Genomic DNA, 16,478 nt, shown 5'->3' on the forward strand with positions numbered 1-16,478 from the left:
AATGCATTATGCAGTAGTATTCCATATGATGGAATCATAGGGTTTGGATCTGTGGCCCTGTCCAAATCTTACGTTGAAATGTAACCCCCAATGTTGGAGGTGGGGTCTGGTGGGGGTGACTGGATCATGGAGCAAACTTTTCATGAGTGGTGATGTGTAGTGGGATATGGTTAAAAGTGTGCAGTACTTGCCCCCACCACCTTTCTCTTGTCCTCCTGCTCTCACCACGTGCGTGCTGATTCCCCTTTCTCCTTCCACCATGAGTGTAAGTTTCCCAAGAAGCCAAGCAGGTGCCAGCATCATGCTTCCTGTACAGCCTGCAGAACAATGAGCCAATTACATCTATGTTCATTAGAAATTACCCAGTCTCGGGTGTTTCTTTATAGCAGTGTGAGAATGAACTAATACAGACGCTAATTCTCCAAGGCTCCCTTATCTCCTTGCAGGAGGCTCTGGCCACAGCTGACCTGTGAGCCAGGAGAGAGCAGGGGCAGCTTCCTTGTGGGACTTGGGTGCCTCCGTTCTGCAAGTCCTCCTGCCCACTGGCCCCTCCCAGGACCCTCCAAGTCACTGTGCAAGAGCAGGTGAGCCCTGCAGCCTCTGCAGCCCAGCCTGCGTGCACTGCTTCATCTGAGTATCTTCCCCATGACCTAGGAGCACATTGTACTCCCCAGCACAGCAAGAGCTCAATCCCAAGCCACAGGACTTCCTGGTGTTCCCAGGACTGTGGCACAAAGCTAGGGATACCGAGGGGGAGATCTGCGGCCAGCACTTGAATGGGGGAAGACACCTTGCTCTCAGAGCACTAAGAGGGTGAGACACGTGGGCTCCCGGGCAGCGGGGGAGTGAGGCATGCCTACCTCCAGAGGACCAGTCCAGAAAGGGAGTGATCTATGCAGCCTCTGCCCGAGGGAGCCCTGCAGCCCAGAACACCTAACGAAAGAAATGCAGGCAGGCGCCAGTGATCACAGGAGGCTCCCCCAAGGTCCAGGAGCTGGTGAGGGTCCATCGCTCCCTGGTCTCACCACACAGCAAGCCTGCAAACGCGAAATACAAAAAAGCCATGTAGCAGGGGGTTAGCCTTGCTGCGGGGGATCAGCCTAGCAGCCGGGGTTAGCCTTGCAGTGGGGGATCAGCCTTGCAGCCGGGGATTAGCCTTGCAGCCGGGGATCAGCCTTGCAGCCGGGGATTAGCCTTGCAGCCGGGGATCAGCCTAGCAGCCGGGGTTAGCCTTGCAGCGGGGGATCAGCCTAGCAGCCGGGGTTAGCCTTGCAGTGGGGGATCAGCCTTGCAGCCGGGGATCAGCCTTGCAGCCGGGGATCAGCGTAGTAGCCGGGGATCAGCCTAGCAGTCGGGGATCAGCCTAGCAGCCGGGGATCAGCCTTGCAGCCGGGGATCAGCCTAGCAGCCGGGGATCAGCCTTGCAGCCGGGGATCAGCCTAGCAGCCGGGGATCAGCCTTGCAGCCGGGGATCAGCCTAGTAGCCGGGGATCAGCCTAGCAGCCGGGGATCAGCCTAGTAGCCGGGGATCAGCCTTGCAGCCGGGGATCAGCCTAGTAGCCGGGGATCAGCCTAGCAGTCGGGGATCAGCCTTGCAGCAGGGGATCAGCCTAGCAGCCGGGGATCAGCCTTGCAGCCGGGGATCAGCCTAGCAGCCGGGGATCAGCCTTGCAGCCGGGGATCAGCCTAGTAGCCGGGGATCAGCCTAGCAGTCGGGGATCAGCCTAGCAGCCGGGGATCAGCCTTGCAGCCGGGGATCAGCCTAGCAGCCGGGGATCAGCCTGGCAGCCGGGGATCAGCCTTGCAGCCGGGGATCAGCCTAGCAGCCGGGGATCAGCCTAGCAGCTGGGGATCAGCCTGGCAGCCGGGGATTAGCCTTGCAGCCGGGGATCAGCCTGGCAGCCGGGGATTAGCCTTGTAGCCGGGGATCAGCCTGGCAGCCGGGGATCAGCCTGGCAGCCGGGGGTCAGCCTAGCAGCCGGGGATTAGCCTTGCAGCCGGGGATCAGCCTAGCAGCCGGGGATCAGCCTAGCAGCTGGGGATAGCCTGGCAGCTGCTCCTCTTATGCGCCATTTATTGGATCACAGTTCTAACTAAACACCAACATTGACCTGCCAATAAAGCACTGTGAAACCAACCGCAGCACCGCGCACGGAAGGGTCCAGGACGGAGCCGTGGCCCCCTGACGCATCCAGGAACGAAGCAGCTGACTAGACCCAATTCACACCACAGCTAACTGAACGCCAGCCCTCCCGGATGAGACTCGGCGCGAGAACTCTGGCAATCCAAAAAGACACCGCCTCCCCTCAGAAGACCCAGGCCTGCGGAGGGACGTGAGGCGCAGCCCCGACCCCCGGCTCGGTCGCAAACACCTGAGCTGGGGAAAACCGAGTGATTAAAACCGCGAAACTGCGCCTGCGCGTGGATGACTCCAGTCGGACGCGCGCAAAAGCCAGGCCCCTCCCCGACCTCCTCAGCCCAGAACCGGGTTGTGCCCGTGACTGACAGGCAAGGCTCCGCCCTACTCCCCGCCCCTTCAGCACCTCTTGCCTGCCTATTGGCGGGATCGCCTTGGTCTCGGCGCTGATTGGCAGCTTGTGCCGACGGCGGGCTACGGGCCGGCGCTTCGCCCTCCATCGCGTCTCACCTCCTGAGGGGCCCCGAGAGGACGCCCGGCCACAGCGGACACCGCGGCGGGAGAGCGCGGGAGACTGTGAAGAGCACGGGGAGCCTTTGTCGTGCAGCGTGAAACCCTTGTAAACCCTCCGCCCGAGACCTCCATGTTTTAGCCTGGACGACCCCCAAGCCCCTCACCCTGAGAAGCTCCACATCGTCTCAGCCTCAAGAGACACCAACTCCTGTCACCCTGAGGGAGTTTTTGTGTGTGTGTGAGATGGAGTCTCGCACTGTCGCCCGGGCCTGGCTCAATGCAACCCCCTGAGGGACTTTAAATCCCCTCAGCATAAAACTCCCAAAGTACCTCAGCTTCAGAGACCCCAAATCCCTTTACCCAGAGGAACAGCGAATCTCCTAGTGATTAGATCCCCAAATACTCTGAGCCTGAGGAGCCACAGTTCCCCTCACCCTAGAGCACCCCAAACCCCTCAGCCTGAGGAACCCTAAATACCTCACCCACGGAGACACCAAATTTCTCCAACCTCGGATAACCTAAATACTCAGCTGAAAACTCAATCCCTTCAGCTTCAAGGACTAAATAACTTCAGTGTCAAAGACCCTAAAGCCCTTAATGAGAGACCCAAATCTCCTTTACCTGAGACCCAGAATTTCCTCAGCCTCAAAGATCCCAAATTCTTTCATCCGGAGGAACTCCAAGTCCCCTTAACCTTTCCAAGCCTCAAAGATCCCAAATCCTTTCATGCAGAGGAACCCCAAATCCCCTCAAATCCTGTCAACTTGAGCACCCCAAATTTCAGCCTAAAAGACCCCAAATCTCATTCTGAAAAACCACAAAAACTATCAGCCTGAGGGATGCCAAAGCTCCTCAGCTCGAGACCCCAAATTCCCTCAATCTCAGAAACCCCAGTTTCTTCAGCCTAAGATACCTCAAATCCCCTCAGCCTGAGGGACCCCAAATCTCAGCCTGAGAGATAGCTGCCCCTTAGAGATGCATACTGCTTTACCCCTGGATTTTTCCTGAATCCCCAGGTAGAGATCCCCTAATCCTATCTATGAGAAATGTTCATTTTGCCTTGCTGAAGCAAAACCCTGCTCCTCAGTGTGACCCAAGTCCCAGCAGTCAGGGGGCCTCAAGTTTGCCTTAGGACTCCTCTGGCTCTCACACCTTAGGACTCCCCCTCAAACACCTGTAGCTACAACCCTCCAGGCCCCTGTGCCAAATGAACCTGTGCCAAATCTCCCCCTCTCCAAATGAACCAAGCTGCAGGGGAACTGAAATAACAAAATCCAGCTTACATTAGGTGGTAGTCCATGGCCAGTAGAGAACTTCCCATCCCATAAGTACCTCCAGACCTCCCTGAGATGCTCAAGACCTCACCACATCTTCCTGCTCTGAACACCCCAGCCAAATGAAGAAGACAGAACCTGGTTCTGGGTAGTGGTCAGGGCTGTTGCCCCCTCTTAGCACCTTCTCCTTCCACAGGAGCCTTTGGCTTAGGAGCTGGGAGAATCGGGCCCTTCCCACACTTGGAAATGAAGCAGGGCCTTCTAGACAGTCCCAGCACCATGAGCCCTGAAAGGTCCCAAGAGGAGAGCCCGGAAGGAGACACAGGGAGAACAGAGCAGAAGCCTATGGTAAGAGGTGGGGGAGGCGAAGCCAGACTCATAGCAGGAGCTGCTCTCTGGAGTGCTGCAGACTCATGGGTGACCCTGTCTGCGTGTGCATGGAATAGGGGCAGCTGGTCCTGGCCAGGACATGGGAGAGAAAAGAACACTAGCATCAGTGACTGCTCTGTGTCAGCAGAAAGCTAGGAAAATGCTCAGTGTCTTCTCAGTTAAACAGGATGCAATCTGCAGAAGAAGGGAAAGTCTTTATGTTTCACAGAGACTCCCAGAGGCCCCAGGCTATGCCCTACACACAGGGTAGAGAAAAGCACCCACTCGATGTGTACTAGCAAATCACTGATGGAATCTGTTACTTCCTCTAGGTCAAAGATGCCTTCAAAGACATTTCCATATACTTCTCCAAGGAAGAATGGGCAGAGATGGGAGACTGGGAGAAAACTCGCTATAGGAATGTGAAAAGGAACTATAATGCACTGATTACTATAGGTAACGAGAAGTGCTAGGCACATACCAGCCTGGGAAACATAAAACAGGTCTTTGGTTCCTATGTTATTTTAGTTCTCAGGTAGTGGTGTCTGCCCACAGTTCCCTTTTGTATGAAGACAAATCTGGAGGGAAATTTTGTTCTTTTGTGTCAGTGTGGGGCTGACTGTGGATACTGACCATGCGGAAGTCACATCTTGACCTCGTTCAAGACTCTGCCAGCTCATCAGACTGAGCCGCACTGGCTTTGTGGTCCTTTCCATTGCCACTGCCCTTTGTTCCTCTGCCCAGCTCTTGCCTTTTAGAACAAAATTTTTGCTTACTTTCAGGTCTCAGAGCCACTCGACCAGCTTTCATGTGTCACCGAAGGCAGACCATCAAACTCCAGGTGGATGACACTGAAGATTCTGATGAAGAATGGATACCTAGGCAGCAAGGTAAGAGGAAAGTAGGGTTTTTTTAATTTTTTTATTTTTATTATTTTTGAAACAGAGTCTTGCCCTGTCCCCCAGGCTGGAGTACAGTGGTGCAATCTCAGCTGACTGCAGCCTCTGCCTCCTGGGTTCAAGCAATTCTCCTACCTCAGCCTCTCGAGTAGCTGGGACACGGTGGCGCACACCACCATGAGCCACCTTGCATAGCCCCCAGTAAGATTTAGAGTGACCTCTGGCCAGGCACGGTGGCTCACAACTGAAATCCCAGCACTTTGGGAGGCCAAGGCGGGCGTATCACTTGAGGTCTGGAGTTCAAGACCAGCTTAGCCAACATGGTGAAACCCTGTCTCTATTAAACATACAAAAAAAAATATCTGGGCATGGTGGTGGGCGCCTCTAATCCCAGATACTCAGGAGGCTGAGGCTGGAGAAGTGAGTGGCTCACTGCAGCCTCTGTGTCCTGGGTTCAAGCAATTCTGCCTCGGCCTCCCAATTATCTGGGACTACAGGTGCCCACCACCACACCCAGCTAATGAATCGTCATAGTTTTCTATATGTAAGATCATGTCATCTGCAAATAGAGATAGTTTTACTTCTTTCTTTCAATCTGGATGCCTTTTATTTCTTTACCTTGCCTAACTGCTCTGGCTATGACTTCCAGCACTATGTTGAATAGAAGGAGCAAGACTGGAAATCCTTGCCTTGTTTATGACCTTAGAAGAAAGGCTTTCGTTTTTCATCATTGACTATGATGTTAAAAATGGGCTTTTCTTATGTGACCTTTTATGTTGAGGTGATTTCCTTCTATTCCTAGTTTGTTCAATGTGTTTGTCATGAAAGGCCAGTCAATTCACATTTTAAAAATGAATGTAATAGATACTTTATGAATATAGGATGAAACAAAGATGAAGTTTCATCTATTTTTTTAAATCTTAAGAAAATTAGCAATGCCCCAATAGAAGCATAGGCCTTAATGATACCTCAGAAAACATTCTCAAATCACCCTCAGATAATACTTGGAATCATCACTCTCTGGTTCAAAATTCTCTGTCTCTAATGAGAATCTCCAGCGTTGAGCCAGGCATGGTGGCTCATGCTTGTAATCCTAGCACTTTGGGAGGCCAAGGCGGGTGGATCACCTGAGGTCAGGAATTCAAGACCAGCACGGCCAACATGGAGAAACTCTGTCTCTACTAAAAGTACACAACTTAGCCAGGTGTGGTAGCACACACCTGTAGTTCCCAACAACTTGGGAGGCTGAGGTAGGAGAATCACTTGAACCCAAGAGGCGGAGGTTGCCGTGAGCTGAGAATGTGCCACTGCACCACAGCCTGGGCCACAGAGGAAGACTCCATCTCAAGAAAGAAAAAAAAGGGAAGAAAAAGAAAACTCCAGAGTTTGGAAACATTTACCAACCAAACCACTGATTTCTCGTCACCTTTTAGTCAAACCTCCTGGGACGGCCTTCAGAGTGGAACAGAGTAAACACAAGAAGGTTAGTATTTCCCAAACCCTACTGACAAGAAATCGTCCTCCTAGATCCAAACACAGGTAAAAGAAGAATGTACAGAGTGTCCTAGGAACTACTGCCTTCCTTTCCTGATCTCTTTTGCACGATGTCTGACGCCATCATTATTTTAAGAGTTAATAAGTACAGTAATAATAATCACTAGTGTTATTTTCTCAGTATTTAAGACTTTATTTAAAGCATTTTACATGAATAAACTTCACATATCATACCTATTCAACTTTACATATAGTACCTATTAAGTAACTGCTATAACTATAGCCATTTTCTCGATGAGAAAACTGAGGTATAAAAATGTTCAATTATATGCCTGGAATCACATGTAGTCTAATCCAAAACTCCTTCTCTAAAGCACTTACAAGATCATTAAAAGTTTCATAGTTTTATAAAGTTTATGCTGCCTTACCCACGTATCTTTGCATCATTCATTCAACTGACTTTTCAACCTCAGTTTTCCTCTGTTATAGTACAGTGAGATTTGCACTAAAATACTCTGATTAAGGGAAACTTCCAAGTAAATAGACAGTTCATACTGTGATGGTCCCAGAAGGAGATAGGGTCCCTCCCCTCATAAGGGACCCATTCTGATCAGAGGAAGCAGCTTCCAGCGCTGAGGAGTTTCAGGTTTGAAGATTGAAAAACAACAAGAAAATTGTTTAGGATTTCATATAGGTTACACCCTATTAAGAAAAAATGTATTCTGGAACTGATTTCAAATGCTCGTTCCTGTAGAAGGCAGTAACAGCTCCTTCCTCTGGGCTCCAGTTAGGGAACTCTCATGCTGTTTGGAATCATTTGTTTAGCCTGCCTGCTGCCTCTGTGCTATGAGCTCTTCAGGAGTCTGGTCCATACCTGATTCTTCTTAGAACTCCTAAGCCTGGCTCAGGGCCTCTGAGAGCCTCCTGAGTGTTTTCTGAATGAATGATTCCAAATTTATGAATTAAACTATAGGTAACAGTGTCAAGGAATGCTGAAAATATCTTTGAGTTAGATTTCAAGATGATATCAGGACTATGAGACAGTATTTGTTTGTTTGTTTGTTTTTGTGGGGGCAGGGATTTGAGGCAGGGTCTCACTCTTTCACCCATGCTGAAGTACAATGGCTCAATCTCAGTTCACTGCAACCTCCATCTCCTAGGTTAGTGATATCCTACCGCCTCAGCCTCCTGAGTAGCTGGGACCACAAGTGTGCACCACCACACCTGGCTAATATTTGTATTTTTTTGTAGAGACAGGGTTTTGCCATGTGGCTTAGGCGGGTCTTGAACTCCTAGGCTCAAGCAATCCTTCCACCTCGGCCTCCCAAAGTGCTGAGATTACAGATGTGAGCCACCACACCCAGTCTATGAGAATTATTATTTATTTTATTTTATTTTATTGAGACAGAGTTTCACTTTTGTCACCCAGGCTGGAGTGCAGTGATGTGATCTTGGTTCACTGCAACCTCCACCTCCTGGATTCATGTGATTCTCCTGCCTCAGCCTCCTGAGTAGCTAGGATTACAGGCACCCACCACCATGCCCAGCTAGTTTTTTGTATTTTTTGTAGAGGTGAGGTTGGCCAGGCTGGTCTTAAACTCCTGACCTTAGGTGATCTACCTGCTTCAGCCTCCCAAAACACTGGGATTACAGGCGTGCACCACCATGCCCAGCCAAAAAAATTATTACTCTCACATTCATACTGTATTAAGTAGCTCACGAAACACTTTGGTGAACATTATTATCTTTCATATTCACTATAATATTAAGAATTAGCACCAGGCGTGGTGGCTCATGCCTGTCATTCCAGCACTTTGGGAGGTGAGCGTGGGCAGATCACCTGAGGTCAGGAGTTTGAGACCAGCCTGGCCAATATGGTGAAACCCCATCACTACTAAAACTACAAAAATTAGCCGGGCGTGGTGGTGGATGCCTGCAATCCCAGCTACTCAGGAGGCTGAAGCAGAAGAATTGCTTGAATCCAAGAGGTAGAGGCTACAGTAAGCTGCGATTGTGCCACTGCACTCCAGCCTACACAACAGAGCAAGCCTCCCTCTCAAAAAAAAAAAAAAGAAAGAAAGAAAGAATTAGCATGGGCCAGGCACAGTGGCGCACACCTATAATCCCAGCACTTTGGGAGGTCAAGATGGGTAGATCAATTGTGGTGAGGAGTTCGAGACCAGACTGCCCAACCTAGTGAAACCCTGTCTCTAATGAAAATACAAAAATTAGCTGGGCATGATGGCACACACCTGTAGTCCCAGCTACCCAGGAGGCTGAGGCAGGAGAATTGATTGAACCCTGGAGGTGGAGGTTGCAGTGAGCCGAGATCACACCACAACACTCCAGACTGGGTGACAGAATGAAACTCCATTTCACCAAAAAATAAAATAAAATAAGTATTAACCAGGTGTAGTGGCACGTGCCTGTAATCCCAGCTTCTTGGGAGGCTGAGGCCAGAGAATCTCTTGAACACGGGAGGCGGAGGCTGCAGTGAGTTGAGATCGTGCCAGTGCACTCCAGCCTAGGCAACAGAGTGAGACTCCCTCTCAAAAAAAAATTAGCATGTATGCCAATCTCTGGATTGGGAAACTAAAGGGAATTAGCTAACAATACACCCTTATTCAAGCAGACAGGCAGAATTGGTATAGGAACTAAGTAACTCCAAAACCAAATATTCTTTCCAGGATATGGCAATGTGCAACTCTGACATCACTTTCTTAGTTGTCTAGATATATTTTTGTCAATCATCTCTGTTCTGTTCCCAATCTTACTGCTCTTTTACCTCATTTTCCAGATGTGCCTTGTCCCTCTGTGTTTTTCCACATTTCCCCTTCCATCAAATGTCTACCAGTTTATAGAAGATTCCCTCCTTCTCTCTGTTAGCCCTAACCCTCTTCTTTCACAGACCTGTTGATTCTCCAGATAGTCTTCCCAAGTATTCCTCCTCCGTCCCTTTAACTTCTATAGAGAATTTTGAGAGAAAGTTGAAGGAAAGAGCCTTAAGACATGGGTTATAGTCCCAGATTCACTACCCACTTAGACCTTCTCTTTTCCCTCTAGTATTTAGATACTCTAGGTATTTCCAAGGTTTGAAGCATTAACTAGAGTCATGCATATGAAAACATGTTGCAGGCATTAAAGAACTAAAGAAATGCATGTTGTTGTTTAATATGTGACTCACATTCAAGGGAATGCCCAAGGCGTCATTCAGTAATGAATCTAGTTTGAAGAAATTGTCAGGAACGGCAAATGTACTGAATACAAGTGGCTCACAGCAGGCTCAGAAACCAGTGTCCCCTCCTGGAGAAGCGAGTACCTCTGGACAGCACTCTAGACTAAAACCGGGTAAGAAAAAATATTTAGGGGGACTTCAATCCCTCTATGTCCTCTAGAAAGGTTGAGGAGTATGGTCTGCATATGCGGGGTAGACTTTGGATAGACTGGGCTTAAGCTGGACTCAATTGTGAGACCAGAAGTTAGATGCAGCATTTTGTTAAAATTATTTATTTATTTGTTCACTGAGACTGAGTCTCACTCTGTCGCCCAGGCTGGAGTGCAGTGGCGCAATTTTGGTTCACTGCAACCTCTGCCTCTCAGGTAATAACAATTCTCATGCTTCAGTCACCCAAGTAACTGGAATTATAGGTATGCACCACCAAGCCCAGCTAATTTTTGTATTTTTAGTAGAGACAGTATATCACCATATTGGCCAGGCTTGTTTCGAACTCCTGGTCAAGTGACCTGCTCACCTCAGCCTCCCAAAATGCTGGGATTACAGGCTTGAGCCACCATGTCTGGCCTTGGATACAGTATTGAATAGCATGTAAGAACATTAACTTTGAAATCACTCACTTGGGTTATAATCCACATAGAAGCATTGGGGCCTTGGGCAAATCTTATAAAATCTCTGAGCTCTGGAATGGTAATCTGTAAAATGAGATCAAGTACATACAGTTCATACATTGTTTGAAATAATTAAATATAAATGAATCGATACATGCAAAGTGTTCAATAAGTACCTCTCTGATAATAGACATTGCTTCGTGCATTTCTATGTTTCCTCTTCCATAGAATGTCTATTAGTTTATAGAAGATCCCCTATAGAGACCATATTTTCTTAGTGTTGTATGTCCAGGCTTTGTTCAATGCCTAAGATGTAATGTGCCCTCAAGAAATATTTTCTGAAGGAATAAATGCATGAATGAAACATTTTACAAGTAGAAAGGTTGTGAGGTTAATGAGATGATGGGAACAGCCAGAACTAAAATTGAATCGGCATCTGCAGTCAGTGTGGGTGTGGGGTCTAAGTCCCTCTGAAGCAGTAAAGAGGGAAGACTAGAATGTGTAGCAAGGTAGATGCTAATTTGATGGCAGGAGATTTCACATTTTCTTATGAAACAGAGACGAACACCCCAGACTCCCAATTTTACCCATTTCCTTTTCTCCAACCTAGAACTCAGGAGGAAGGAGCCTGAAGGAAAGATGTACAGCCTGCGAGAAAGAAAGGGTCATGCCTACGAAGAGGTCAGCGAGCCTCAGGATGATGACTACCTCTGTAAGTGACCCTCCCGGCCACTCACACAGTTGGCTGTTACGTCCTGGTACAATAATGTCATCATTTGGCCCCCAAATCATTCCCTTACTCTAACGAGTTGGAATACAGGATTGGGGCTAAGTAATGTGAGCGCTGAGCTCTTTCTGAAGCTCTTATATCAAGGAACTTGGATTATAACTTTCCTAATCCCTGCTGCCCTCACTTCCAGATTGTGAGATGTGTCAGAACTTCTTCATTGGCAGCTGTGCTGCTCATGGGCCCCCAAAGTTTGTGAAGGACAGTGCAGTGGACAAGGGGCATCCCAACCATGCAGCCCTCAGCCTGCCCCCTGGGCTGAGAATTGGGCCATCAGGCATCCCTCAGGCTGGGCTTGGAGTATGGAATGAGGCCTCCGATCTGCCGCTGGGTCTGCACTTTGGACCCTATGAGGGCCGAGTTACAGAAGACGAAGAGGCAGCCAACAGCGGATACTCCTGGCTGGTAAGAATTACCTGCCGTTTCCCCTGTTCTGTCTTCCCACATCCCTTCTGTGCCTTTGCTGGGACAGCACCATCTTCATGTTACATTACAGGCAGAGATAACGTGGTTAGCTCTGTGTACTCAAGGGTCTTTGCATGAACATGGAACTTCTATTTAGAGGTCAGAGGGTATGTGGGAGCAGAGTGGTACAAAGACAAAAAGTGCACCCTCCCTTGTGGGGCTTCTGCTTTGACTGGACAAATCAATTCCGACGTGTAGATGATGACTAAGGTGCTTACCACGTGGTCTCAACTGGCAGTTGGAGCCGTGCAGGCCCCAAGGCCACTGATGACAATGGAGTAAAATAATTCTTCTGATTTTTACTCTCTAAAAAGCCTTTACCTTATTTTTCTGAAACTCAGATCACCAAAGGGAGAAACTGCTATGAGTATGTGGATGGAAAGGATAAATCCTGGGCCAACTGGATGAGGTAAGGCCAGTCGCTCTCTGACTTTCAGAACCAACCTTCCTCTCTCACAATCCCGGATTTCCTTCCTTCTCATCGTGGCTCCCTCGATGATTTTCACATTCCGTGTTTCTATTTTCTCCACATAGTGCTGTTTTATACCATCAACATTTAGAAATAAAAGATAAAAAAAATAGATATTATGATTTATTGGTATCAAAACATATATCTGTATGCTACACAAAATTGAGGCACCAAGATGAACCTTGAGAAGCCTAGATTCACGGGGACCCTGAATTCATGCTTTAATTTATGTAGTCCACATTTATTAAGCACTTAGCATGTTCCAGGTTAGGAAGTGAAGTTCATACTTGAACAGATCATACAACCCATGTCCTATGTGGAGGATGTACTGCAGACGGATATGAAACATTTGGTTATAGGAACATTTAACCACAATGTTCTTATTTTTTTAGAAGCACACATTACCAAGAGAACCCAGAACAAAGGACCTTTAATCTGTGAGGGCAGCAAATCTTCCTGGCCTGAGTAAAATTAAAACCGAAGCCTAAGGAGACGTGAGCTGTAGGATGACCCAGCCCCTTTCCACAGTGGGCTTTCGTTTTACCAGAGAATAGAAAAAGGAATAAACTATTACTGTTCTGTTATCGGGCCAAGAGAAAGAGGCTTCTAAGTTTCTCTGGAAACCTGGGGAAGGCAGGTGAACAGCACCTGGGTGAACTATAGGGTGACTGAGGAAGGCCTCTCAAAGCAAGATGGACTAGGGCTGAATGTAGAATGATGTACGCTAATCTAGAAGCGGAGTACATGATCGAGCACCAAGTTCTGTGGTATAAAACAGAATTAATTTAGAGTTTAGAGAAGCTAGGCAATGATGTGTTTTATGGTCAATCAAGGTGGAGGTAAGTCCAGAGTTGGGCTTTGAAAACATGGTTGATTAGGCACAGCAGGGACGCATTCCAGGCAGCATGAGCACTGTAGTCAGAAGTGTGAGTTCATACGACCTTGTGAAAGAGATTCGGGAAAGAACAGAAGGCTCCCAGAGGAGTGGTGGGGGAGTGGTCAGCACTAGACCATGGAGGCCTAGACCAGCAGGTGATGGGCCAGACCTGGATCTGACAGATACTGAGAACTCACTGCCTCTTTTCTTTCCCTTTGCTGCCTTGACCCCAGGTATGTGAACTGTGCCCGGGATGATGAGGAGCAGAACCTTGTGGCCTTCCAGTACCACAGGCAGATCTTCTATAGAACCTGCCGAGTCATTAGGCCAGGCTGTGAACTGCTAGTCTGGTATGGGGATGAGTACGGCCAGGAACTGGGCATCAAGTGGGGCAGCAAGTGGAAGAAGGAGCTCATGGCAGGGAGAGGTAGGCATCACTATTACTCTTTTCAAAGGACAAGAAAGAATTATCCTTGAGAATTTTCATGGTTTCACTCTGAAGTAGAGTAAAATGACATCTAAAGTCAGTAAAATTTCAAATCAGTGGCTTCCAAAATTAAAGATTCATGTTATACGCCTTTGCCTCTTTGGAATGACTTTTATATTTTTAAATTTTTGATTTTATATTCTAAGTACTTCATGCACAAAATTAAGACAAAAGTCAAGTTCTCAAACACCTCCAGCTCTCCCAACAAGGTTGTCTCTTCTGACATTTCCTTTTTATTTCTTAATGATATGCATGCATTGTTATTCATTCATTCATTATCTCAATTAGCTGCCATGTGAAGTCCTACTCTGTGCCAGATGACGTTCCACATAGACGCTGCCTCTGATGCTGCTTGAGGTTGCCTAGTCTAGCTGATATGTAGAAAAGGCCCAAGATGTGGGGTTTCTGGATTTTTAAAGATATAGTAAATAAACGTTGCGAGAAGTGTAAATACGAGTTGATCAAGACAATCAGAAAAACTACTCTTGAACAGATGACATGTAAATTAGGGAACCACATGAATACATACAGACATATGTGTCATATCAGACAGCGATTAGTGCTTTGAAGAAACTGAATCCAGGAAGAGTACCTGGGGGTCAGTGTGAGGTGAGGGTAGAGTGTGGCAGGGGACTGTCAGGGAAGGTTTCTCTCAGGAGCCAGCATTTGAGAAGTGGAAGTGCCTGTGGGCAAAGGGTTCCGGGCACTGGGCGCAGCTAGTGCAAAGGTCCTGAGGCCAGAAAGACTTCAGCTTTGGCTCGTTTTTGGAAAATAGACTGCAGTTGGTCATCCCCTCAGAGCTACTCCAGTTTCTGGGTGAGAGGGAATGGTGACAGGATGAAGGTGGGGAGCACGGAGGTAAGCCTGATTAGGGATATGTTTTGAAACAAGATTTCCTGTTGTATTTGAAATGGGCTCAGACCGAATGAAATAAATCAAGCATAAATACTTGATATGCAGCCTGAGAAAGAGCATATTCTTATTTTATGATCTGCGGAATCTGAAATAAAAGCAGCCCATGCACCTAGTTGGAGCAGCAGGCCCTTTAGTCAGTGGGACCTGGACCGCTCTGTGCTGGCCAACCCGAATCCCCCTTCCTGATGCAGAACCAAGCACATAACAGTCCTCAATTAAATATGTCATTTTGAATGAGGAGACTCAAATTCAGATTTGCTCACACATCTTCTCTTTAATCACATTTTTGGATCTCCAGGTTGAGTGCTCCTAATCATTCTTTTCCCCTCTTAGGAAGTCACTAAGGACAATCTCACCTAAGTCATCAAGAGTGTTATTTCTTAATAGAATAAAATAGCTGAAGACCTCGTGTCAGTGAAAGTGCGCAGGGACCAGGGAGGAAGGATGTGGCAGAGGGTGATCAGGGAGGGTTTTATAGGACTTGGAAGATACCTGTAGTGTGGGGGAAAGGTCACTGCAGTTCCCTCTATGTGAGGACACTGCCTCTGATGCTGCTTGAGGTTATCTGATCTGGCTAATATATAGAAAAGGCCCAAGACGTGGGATTTCTGGGTTTTGTAAGATGTGGTGAATAAAAGTGGAATGGAAAAATGGACTGTAAAGGTCCATCCAGCACTTGGTGGGAGCGAGCTTGCATTGTTAACATATGAAGAATGATTGGTTCTTCATTTGATCTTCATGACTTCATATGTGGTAAGGCCTGACCAAAACATCTACCCTGACCAAAAACTTCCTCTTTCAGAACCAAAGCCAGAGATTCATCCATGTCCCTCATGCTGTCTGGCCTTCTCAAGTCAGAAATTTCTCAGTCATCATGTGGAACGCAATCACTCCTCTCAGAACTTCCCAGGAGCATCTACAAGAAAACTCCTCCAACCAGAGAATGCCTGCCCGGGGAAACAGAAAGAGGAGCAGCAATATTTTGATCCATGCAACTCTAATGACAAAACCAAAGGTCAAGAGATCAAAGAAAGGTCCAAACTCTTGAATATAAGGACATGGCAGAGGGAGATTTCAAGGGCCTTTTCTAACCCAGCCAAAGGACAAATGGGGAGCTCTAGAGTGGAAGAAAGAATGATGGAAGAAGAGTCCAGAACAGGCCAGAAAGTGAATCCGGTGGACACAGGCAAATTGTCTGTGGGGGTAGGAATCTCAAGAATTGCAAAAGCCAAGTATGGAGAGTGTGGGCAAGGTTTCAGTGATATGTCAGATGTTACCGCACACCGAACGACACACACGGGGGAGAAGCCCTATGTCTGCAGGGAGTGTGGGCGGGGCTTTAGCCAGAAGTCACACCTCCTCAGTCACCAGAGGACACACACGGGGGAGAAGCCCTATGTCTGCAGGGAGTGTGGGCGGGGCTTTAGCCAGAAGTCACACCTCCTCAGTCACCAGAGGACACACACGGGGGAGAAGCCCTTTGTCTGCAGGGAGTGTGGGCGGGGCTTTAGCCGGAAGTCACACCTCCTCAGTCACCAGAGGACACACACGGGGGAGAAGCCCTTTGTCTGCAGGGAGTGTGGGCGGGGCTTTAGCCAGAACTCAAGCCTCCTTTATCACCAGAGGACACACACGGGGGAGAAGCCCTTTGTCTGCAGGGAGTGTGGGCGGGGCTTTAGCCAGAACTCAAGCCTCCTTTATCACCAGAGGACACACACGGGGGAGAAGCCCTTTGTCTGCAGGGAGTGTGGGCGGGGCTTTAGCGTTAAGTCAAGCCTCCTCAGACACCAGAGGACACACACGGGGGAGAAGCCCTGTGTCTGCAGGGAGGATGAGTAAGTCATTAGTAATAAAACTCATCCCAATAGCCACAAGAGGACAAATGTGGTCACCACACACTTGCACACCCCAACTCTGAGGTGGCTTCAGAGGAAGTCTACTGACCC

The 16,478-nt window shown here is 48.2% G+C and overlaps 1 protein-coding gene across 1 annotated transcript; it reads left to right on the forward strand.

Moving 5' to 3' along the window:
• Positions 1 to 4,203: 4,203 nt before the first annotated feature.
• PRDM7 (PR/SET domain 7) lies at positions 4,204 to 15,580 on the forward strand. The gene is given in 11 exon segments (XM_064369938.1): positions 4,204 to 4,272; positions 4,626 to 4,749; positions 5,076 to 5,183; positions 6,626 to 6,675; positions 9,878 to 10,034; positions 11,143 to 11,244; positions 11,453 to 11,724; positions 12,126 to 12,193; positions 13,364 to 13,498; positions 13,500 to 13,557; positions 15,335 to 15,580. Coding segments are annotated over 11 exon segments (1,389 nt in total).
• The last annotated feature ends 898 nt before the right edge of the window (positions 15,581 to 16,478 follow it).

This window comes from Aotus nancymaae, unplaced genomic scaffold (assembly GCF_030222135.1).
Source record: "Aotus nancymaae isolate 86718 unplaced genomic scaffold, 86718_ANA_hifiasm-v0.15.2.pri h1tg000095l, whole genome shotgun sequence".
Classification (NCBI taxonomy): Eukaryota; Metazoa; Chordata; class Mammalia; order Primates; family Aotidae; genus Aotus; species Aotus nancymaae.